Here is an 8,826-nt window from a genome sequence, read left to right on the forward strand (position 1 = left end):
TAACTCGGGAAGCAGCAGCAACAGCAAAGAAAGGCAGCAGAAGAAAATCAACATCAAGAAGTGCAGATATGAGGCAGCATTTTGGAAAAATGACCAGAATTGACCACTAGGACAACCACGGAGAAACACTCGAATGACCACTAATAATTATTTGAGTGTCCACTGATAACCACTTAAATCATAACTGATATCCACTTAAATTACCGTAACTGACTACTACGATGACCACTAGTGACCACAGGTGGACCAAGGGTCAGCAGTAATCAATGGAAGTCCATCTTGAATCAGAAAAATTTAGTTAGAAGACTTTCGAGAAGCGCTTTTCGAAACACAACTACATTCTTACGAGAACAATAACAGACTGACTAATTGAAAAACAACATTGCGCAGGACGCCTACCTGTCAGTAACGGTCAGCAATGATTTTCATATTGCTAATTCATTATTTAAAAAAATATTTTTCACTAATAAATTTATTATTTCCGATGTCTAAAAATTTATAACATTTCCGATAATTAGAAGTATGGCCAGGCATTCTCTGTTCCATTTTTACATTTAACATGTTAGAGACAATAATTGATTGAATCGGAGATGTGAAATAATTTTTTTCAGCAGGGATAACTCGAGAAATTTTTGCGTTAATAAATTCATTGTTTCTTGCAATTTAATATTTAGAAAAATTATTTAGCGTATTATTCAACTGATTTTCTTTCATTAATAAATTTATTATTTCTGCCTTCTTAATATTTATAACAGTTCCGTTTGTTCGAAATATGGTCAAGCAGTCCCTTGGCTATTTTGTCATTTAGTTTGCCATTTCGCGCTGCGTGACTTGTTCATTGTTTCGAACACGGCCTGAAACCGTCGTCTCTATTTTAACTCGTAAACGAAATGGCGGATTGCATTTTCCTCATCATGTTCGGAGAATAGTGCATTGATCTCTTACAATGTATAATAATCGACATAGCTGATAAGTATATGACTGTTTCGCAATCGATGAAAAACAGTTGAAACTCGCTTCTAAGAAAACGACGCATTATTGACCATCGTGCAATATCTCGCCGTTCTTTTTACGAGATGACAGATCTCATTCGTATTAAACTAGCAATAATTAATATCGTTCATAATTATTATTGTATTATTAGTGATCAGTGTTTAATGACAGTGCAGTGAAAGTGAACGTTAGAGTAGCTTGCACTGAAGACGTCCTTGTGTTCGTCACTATCGCATACAATTTAAACTGTGCCGTTTTTCATACGTTGTCCGAGGTTAATCGACTATTTTCCGAGCATAACGTTGATTTAAACTAAAAGGATGAGTTTCTTATTAATAATATTTCTGAGATTTATCAAATTAATAAAAAGGTCAGAAGATTCACTAATTGTTTATTATTTCGAACGCGACTCACAGTTTGATCGTAGCCCCTTCCTTCCGTCGCACCCCGGAGCGAAGCACGGCTCAACTCGCTGGCTGGATTTCATTGCAGCACGTTAAAAATTTGCGCGCCTGCCTCTGATTGGCTATTGTTTTTCGTTAATAACTCGTAAAAGAAGTCACAGAATGCATTTTCGCTAAGGGAAAAGTTACTCTAAATGGCCTCGGGAATCTCTCATTTTCCGGAGTTACAATAATTTTGATACACCCTTATATAAGGTCTCCCCTCCACTACTCGTAGCACATTCCAATGTCCATACTGATACCATACATAACCGTAACACCGTTCCTGTTGCGAAACAGCTGTTACATTATTATTTAATCCTGTGACTATTCCATGTTTTGTTGTCAAATGATGTCAGAATATCCTTATTCAATGTGAACGCTCAGGATACTTGAAAATCGAATGTAATAGAAGTGTGGATTCGCATATAAAATACAATACAGTGTCTGTAAAAAATGATGCAATGCTTTTCTATGCGTTTATCGAAAATTCGATCTCATGGACAGTTAATGTATCGTTTATTCAGTAATTCGAACATAAACAGATGTTGCAGTAAAAGCTTACCATCTAAACAAGAAACCAATGATCCTATAAAAATCGTTAAGTCTGTGAAATATCCTGATTATGAAATAATATACAGTTATCCATACATTAGATATGTTAGTGGTATGAATGTGGCGAAACGTACTCAAACGGTTTTTTGTGGAGTATGTACCGTGACATCTATAGGTGCGCGGTTACTAAATTGTATATCAACAGATCTTTGTTTATCATGCATAGTTGCTTGTAAGTTTATGAATTATTGAATGTAACCGCGATGTGAAATTTTGAAACAATTTTGAATTAAGATTTTTTTAATTTCATTCGTATTAATCTCTTTATAACACATTTTAGGTAGTTTAACCACAATTTTGGTTCATTTGGTAACTCTAATGTGCAACAATACAATTGGATTTGTATATTTAAGAAACAACGATGAAAGTGTAATATTATCGTACACTAATTATTGGGGTGAAAGAGTAGATCTGAAAACTGATATACACAGTATTTTACCTCTTTCAGAAACTCCTTTGAATCTTTGTTCTAGTATTTATAGAATATTGAACATTAAATACCGTAAAGAACAATTAAAATTAATAAAACGTGGACAAATGGTTCAGAAAGAAAATTTTATAAATATATTTGGTGCGCAATATTGATTCCTTGGGTATAAATTTATAATTACAACTTTATTTTATTGAAATAAATGCCTATGGTAACAATGATTCTATTGTTTCTGTAAATGTCGAATATATAACATGATTGTAGTTATCCCCTCCTTATCGCATCCACCTAAAATGCGCATAGGCACGATTTGCCTCGCACTGCTTATGTAAATCTTGCTTCTTTTTAATAACTCGACCCTAAAATATAGGACTTTCAGAAACATGTTAAAGAAAACGTTTCAGTGCAATAGAAAAGATAATTGAACGATTTAGTCAAGAAAAGTATGATGAGACACAGCAAGAACATAAATCTGTGCAACATTTATCTTAGATTTCTCTCTGGCACTTGTAAGCTACTTTTTTTCTTATCAAAATTGCTTATTTGTAAGAATATTAAATTTATCTTGTAACATTACCTTGTTATTGGATGCATCTATCATTTCCTTTGCTAGCATAAAAGGAAATGTTTGTTTAGAATCTTTCTCGCTTGCTGTTTCAATTAACCAATTCATTGACAAATATCTAGCCCTGTTTTCATTCATTGGTACTGGAACCTATAGATTTACGTTACTAAATAGAAAAGATTAATTCATGAAAATTACTTAAACAAATATATATATATTCATACCTGATAAGTAATTCCACCTTTTCTTATTATCTGTAGTTGCAACATTGGTGTACAATTTTCTACAGCTCGATAGAAAACTTCTTTCGGATCCAACAAAATAGATTCCTTTTGTTTAGGGTTAGAATTATTGTATAGCTCTAACTGCATCATTTTAATATGTTCAAATGCTTTATCCATTATTGCTCTAGCTACTACTTTCTTGCCATCTCGCATAATATAATTTATAAATTTCCTAACAACCATAAATAATAAGTACTTAAATATTGGAACTTCGCTCTCATTAAAAATTAAATAGCATACTTAATACGTTCATCATAAAATTTAGACGATGTCTGAGAATTAAGTGCTGCCCTAATAGGCATATGGGCTATTTCTTTCTCTTTCTCGGTTCCACATAATAACTCCTGTTCTTCTTTTCTATAAATTGGATTTAGGTAATGTGATGGATATTGACTGTAATTTTGAATAATATTTGTTGCTGTGTATCTGGAAATAACAATATACTATTCAGTAATAGTTAATCCTTGTAGTTTAGAGGATTGCCAACACTATCTGTATGGATTTTTGTTTCATTCATTCTTTTACTGTTACATAAACTATAATTTTTACAAGAATTATTCAAGTTATAAAATTTGTAGTGAACAAATTACCAGACGTAATAACGTAAGAAAATATTAAACTTGTAGGTTATGTTAGGAAGATCAAGACTAGAAAAGATCAAGTACAGAATAGCTAATATAAATCCGCAATTTACACAGGTTTCACAAATATTGTATGAAATTTGTAACGTTACCTTTTAACATCTTGTAATAACATTGAATTTAGTGCTCTTGTTAGTGCCATCTCCGCACTGCAGACTACATATACAGTCCAACAACAAAACAAGCGAAAACAATGGTGATTTTGTTTGTCACATCGTCACGTGGTCTGCGTCGTATACACGGACATCTCAAGTTGTATATCCATTGCGTATTGTACTTAATGAAATGTTCGATTGCTAAAATGTGATTAATTTATCAATTAATTAGAAAATTCCAGTTGATCCTCGCTAATTCCTAATATGTACGTATGTACATTCATACATATATGTAACATTTGATACATATGTATGTATTACATGCTTACCTAAGTTTCTTCTTGCATCTCGATCAGTATTTCTTATGTGTATAAAAATTACTTTGAAAAATTAAAAGATATATTTATTCCAGTACATTGCGAATAATTTAAAATTTATAGAATTAATTTCATATTTAATATTTTACATACACTGTACATATGTATGCATATTATTTAATAATAATATGTTAAATATGCAGCAGAAACTACATATGTACGAACTTTTACAAGGGTTGCATTTGATAACAGGTCTATTATTTTTTCTGTAAGCATATAGTTATATATATATGCAATTGTAAGTTATGAAAATACAATTACATACATAATCTAAGCTTGGCGTAAGGTCTTCCTTTTATATGTGCGCGCGTGTACGTATTATTGTACATACATACGCAGGATAGATTGACGTATACGTACACCACTGCAGCCGTCGACTATATGTGTAACTGAACACGACAGGTTTATGGTGACGTGCACTTTCATTTTTATGGTAGAAAGTTAAGTAACTATTAAATAGAAGTATTTCACGATAATAGCAGATTTGATTTCTTCTGTGCACTATTCATCGAAAACTAAAGCTGCACAAATGGTGCGCTTGCAGCAGAACACATATGCTACAGTGTTAATATCTTGCAGAAAGGTCTCCTAAGAGAGGAGTGCCTTTAATAAGTGATTCTTTGCTTATTAGTTAGATACTTGAAATCCTGAAAATGACTGATAATCGTGGGAATTTCTCAATTCCAACAAATCAAAGTAAGTTACAAGACCAAATGAACTGATAGTAAATAGAATAATATGTTTTACTACATAACCTTAGTGTTACTTTCTCTATTGATAAGCAATAATACAATGTCGTTATGTATATTTGTGTTATCCGATAATATTATGACATTAATAATATCATGATTTTTAAAAGAACTATATTGTTGATGCATAGGTTCCAGCAGATCATTTAGTTCTCTACGTTTGGAGTTTGGACCTATCAATGACGTTCAGAATGAATTATCAGGTATGATACATATATACCGGATAATTAATCCATGTGTACAGAAATAGCTGTATTTGTATACATTTTGATTGCATTTAATGTCATTTGTTTTTAATATAGAAACAAAGTACAAAGTACTTTTTAAAGTCTACAATCTTAATTTTAAATTATAGATGAAATTACAGTTTTAGTAAATGTACACGTATGTGTATACCAATTCAAGAATCATATATGGATTTACATTCTTCAGGATTTTGAAACTATTAATTATGTTGATACAGAAATATTTTGTTTTTTTTGTTAATTAAGTTGAGATAGATTACTTTTGCGGAATAATATTCAAAAGGTATTTCTACTGGAATATGATAAAGATGCACTACAATTCACCTAAATGGATTGTAGTTTCTTTATTTTTACATATTATAAAATATATTGAAAAAATATTATATATGTGACCTATGAAATTAATTGTTGAAACATATGTACATAGGAAAGTGGACTCTATTTCACGATTACTCTTATGTATTTCATGATAAATATTTGTAGGAAACATTTATCCATTTAGAATAGATATATAATATAATAATAATTAGGTGTAACACATACGTTTAAGAAACTGAGAGAGGCTAGCATGGTAAAAATTTTATATTTATTTTTTAAAAGAAATAAGCTATTTACAAATGAAATAAATATGAAAGTGATTATAAATCAATTAATTTATAATTGAATGATGCCCTCCAAGAGTTTACTTTTAAGAAATTATAGAATTTGTGTACAGTTTTTAACCCTAGCTAAGAATTTAATTTTTTCCATGACTAAGTATCAGGGAGCAGATATTTGTTAGTAACAACTGTTCAAAGAGATTAACTTAAGACATTTGCGTTAGTATTATTATATTTTACTTATTTTCTTACAGACAAACGAAGACCATTGAAATGTAGTTTTCAGACACAAGGAAGTGATATGACATTAATTAATTCAACAAATTCTTCCCTTTCCAATTCAAGTAGTGGTGCTACAGCAGCATGCCCACCTATGTAAGATATACTAAGTCTGAATATGATATTAAAAGAAACTTGTAAAATTGTTTCTTAGCGTTATGTCTAACCCTAGATCTTTTCGTCCAAGTTTGCCTTTATCTTTGCCGAAACTGCCGCTAAGACCACGTCCTGCAGTTCCTGCAGAACTCCCAGATAAAGCAAGGTAATTAAGTTAATCAAGCATCGAATTGTTAAATAGTACAATGTTATTAAGTAGTGGAATTTGTATTTGAATTATTGAGTATGTTGTCCGATTTATATGTGTATTAATAAGATAAATTGCGTAATATACATCATAGGGATAAGTTACGAATGTGTCAGTCCATGCAAAGTACTGGAAAATTACAGCTATCACCGAATATGATATATGATTTCACAAGTGAAGATCTTCAAGATCTAGGGGAAATAGGACGGGGAGGATTTGGTACTGTAAATAAGATGATTCATAGGATAAGTGACACTGTTATGGCTGTGAAGGTAAACAATTTAATTTATTTGCTATATATCAAATCCACTTCAATTCATACAAATCTATTCGATTACAGAGAATTCGTTCTACAGTGGATGAAAGGGAACAGAAGCAACTACTAATGGATTTAGAAGTTGTAATGAAATCCAACGAGTGTCCATGTATTGTGCAATTTTATGGAGCTTTATTTAAAGAAGTATGTTTTTGGATCTATTGTCGTAATATTAGTTGATTTGACACTGACGGTAAAATTAGATTTTCGTCGAATGAATCGATCGTATAATTTATCGTTACTCTTAAGAAAAGTATTGATAACATGAATGTTATTATATTATGTTCAGGGTGATTGTTGGATTTGCATGGAACTGATGGATACTTCATTGGATATATTTTATAAATTTATTCATGAGGTATTGAAGGATAGAATACCAGAACGTATTTTAGGAAAAATTACCGTTGCCACAGTGAAAGCATTGAATTATCTCAAGGAAGAGTTGAGAATAATTCATAGAGATGTAAAACCTAGCAATATTCTATTAGACCGACATGGTAATATAAAACTATGCGACTTCGGTATATCAGGACAATTAGTAGATTCAATTGCACGCACTCGGGACGCCGGATGTAGACCTTACATGGCTGTATGTAAAGTAACAAATTAAATGGAAGGTATTAAAGTTATATCGTGGATGCATTGAAGAGGTTCATTTTATTGTCGTCTTTTAGCCAGAGAGGATAGATCCTCAACGCGCAAGGGGCTATGACGTGAGGAGCGATGTATGGTCGCTGGGAATTACATTAATGGAAGTTGCTACAGGCTATTTTCCCTATCCTAAGTGGAATTCAGTATTTGAACAACTTTATCAAGTAGTTCAAGGCGATCCACCGAGGTTGTCGCCCAATGAAAATGGAAATCACTTCACTATGGATTTTGTAAACTTTGTGAACACATGGTAAATTATTTCAAGCATATTGACTTCACGTATCTACAGATTTTTACAAATAACTTTGCGTGCATTTTTATTCAAGTTAATCACATATTGTTATTCTTAAAGTTTAATTAAAGAGGAGACACAACGGCCGAAGTACAACAAATTATTAGAGCATCCCTTTATCAGGAAAGCGGAAGAAGACACGGTAGATGTTGCTGCATACATAAGTGGCGTACTTGATAACATGGTTCTCAGGGGTTTAACGCCTTTTACCACTAATCGACATTAAATTAACCACATAAGGATATAAACATTTGTACCTTAATTTCTATTACTTTCGAAATTTTCAATCTAATTACTGTAAATGAGCAGGTCATTTGCACTTTGGTCTAGTATAGATAGTAAAATTAATCGACATCGATCATTGTTGATAATAAATAATTTTGTGTAGAATCATATACTGTGGTGTTACAGAATCCTTATATACATAAAAATTAGAAGTGTTCTAACAAGTTAAAATTTATTAAGTAATACGTAGAGTGAACATTTTTAATTGATCTTTCATTTGAAATTATGACAAGAAACCCTGAAAATAAAAATGTTTAACTCTGTAACTATGATATTTGTTACATGTAACGACAGAAGAACCAATTCAGTTATTTGAGCTTATATCCTTCTCATTCTTAAAGTTTCTATAGAGTCGAAATCTTCAAATCCTTCCACTGGATTTCAATAGAATTTTTCTAATTCGTTGTAGCGTATTGCAATATTATTCCTTAATCATGTTATGCGTTGTATCAAATCGTTCATATAAATGAAAGAGCATGTGGAGAAATATGATTATTCTTATTGTAGTATACAAAAAAGAAATGTAAATTTAAAATTTATTGTCTTGTTATTATCGCAAAATTAATCCATATTATATTATACTACAATATGAATATCAACTTTCCAGTAGTTACGTTGCTTTCTCTTTTGAAAACGTGTAATATTGATTCTACAACGCTTTAT

The 8,826-nt window shown here is 31.3% G+C and overlaps 3 protein-coding genes across 4 annotated transcripts; 2 read left to right on the plus strand and 1 right to left on the minus strand.

The window, feature by feature from the left end:
- Positions 1-1,602: 1,602 nt before the first annotated feature.
- LOC144471749 (uncharacterized) lies at positions 1,603-2,702 on the plus strand. The gene is made up of 2 exons (XM_078184110.1): positions 1,603-2,223; positions 2,332-2,702. The coding sequence occupies exons 1-2, from the start codon at positions 1,893-1,895 to the stop codon at positions 2,634-2,636; spliced, it is 636 nt and encodes a 211-aa protein (XP_078040236.1). The 5' UTR covers positions 1,603-1,892; the 3' UTR covers positions 2,637-2,702.
- Positions 2,648-4,254, minus strand: Mrps7 (mitochondrial ribosomal protein S7). Its single transcript, XM_078184108.1, has 5 exons — positions 4,064-4,254; positions 3,571-3,756; positions 3,271-3,502; positions 3,059-3,196; positions 2,648-2,840 (listed from the first exon to the last, which is right to left on the minus strand). Exons 1-5 carry the CDS (start codon positions 4,111-4,113, stop codon positions 2,757-2,759), a joined length of 690 nt encoding a protein of 229 aa, XP_078040234.1. The 5' UTR covers positions 4,114-4,254; the 3' UTR covers positions 2,648-2,756.
- Positions 4,255-4,680: 426 nt separating this feature from the next.
- LOC144471746 (dual specificity mitogen-activated protein kinase kinase 4) lies at positions 4,681-8,271 on the plus strand. Of its 2 annotated transcripts, none has more exons than XM_078184102.1 (9): positions 4,681-5,139; positions 5,324-5,395; positions 6,291-6,411; positions 6,503-6,577; positions 6,714-6,891; positions 6,960-7,079; positions 7,225-7,524; positions 7,610-7,836; positions 7,939-8,271. In XM_078184102.1, the coding sequence occupies exons 1-9, from the start codon at positions 5,097-5,099 to the stop codon at positions 8,102-8,104; spliced, it is 1,302 nt and encodes a 433-aa protein (XP_078040228.1). In that variant the 5' UTR covers positions 4,681-5,096; the 3' UTR covers positions 8,105-8,271. The 2 variants fall into 2 exon arrangements, with proteins under 2 accessions (XP_078040228.1, XP_078040227.1); XM_078184101.1 differs by having other exon boundaries at positions 4,683-5,139; positions 6,488-6,577.
- Positions 8,272-8,826: the final 555 nt, after the last annotated feature.

This window comes from Augochlora pura, chromosome 6 (genome assembly GCF_028453695.1).
Source record: "Augochlora pura isolate Apur16 chromosome 6, APUR_v2.2.1, whole genome shotgun sequence".
Classification (NCBI taxonomy): domain Eukaryota; kingdom Metazoa; phylum Arthropoda; class Insecta; order Hymenoptera; family Halictidae; genus Augochlora; species Augochlora pura.

Coding starts and splice junctions, on each gene's coding strand:
- LOC144471746 (XM_078184101.1), top strand. CDS start 5,097: ATGACTGATAATCGTGGGAATTTCTCAATTCCAACAAATCAAA. Junction 5,140..5,323: donor CTCAATTCCAACAAATCAAA/GTAAGTTACAAG, acceptor GTTGATGCATAG/GTTCCAGCAGATCATTTAGT. Junction 6,578..6,713: donor GAACTCCCAGATAAAGCAAG/GTAATTAAGTTA, acceptor TATACATCATAG/GGATAAGTTACGAATGTGTC.
- Mrps7 (XM_078184108.1), bottom strand. CDS start 4,113: ATGGCACTAACAAGAGCACTAAATTCAATGTTATTACAAGATGTTAAA. Junction 3,757..4,063: donor TTATTACAAGATGTTAAAAG/GTAACGTTACAA, acceptor TGTTATTTCCAG/ATACACAGCAACAAATATTA. Junction 3,197..3,270: donor AAGGTGGAATTACTTATCAG/GTATGAATATAT, acceptor GTAAATCTATAG/GTTCCAGTACCAATGAATGA.
- LOC144471749 (XM_078184110.1), top strand. CDS start 1,893: ATGATGCAATGCTTTTCTATGCGTTTATCGAAAATTCGATCTCATGGA. Junction 2,224..2,331: donor TTTATCATGCATAGTTGCTT/GTAAGTTTATGA, acceptor AACACATTTTAG/GTAGTTTAACCACAATTTTG.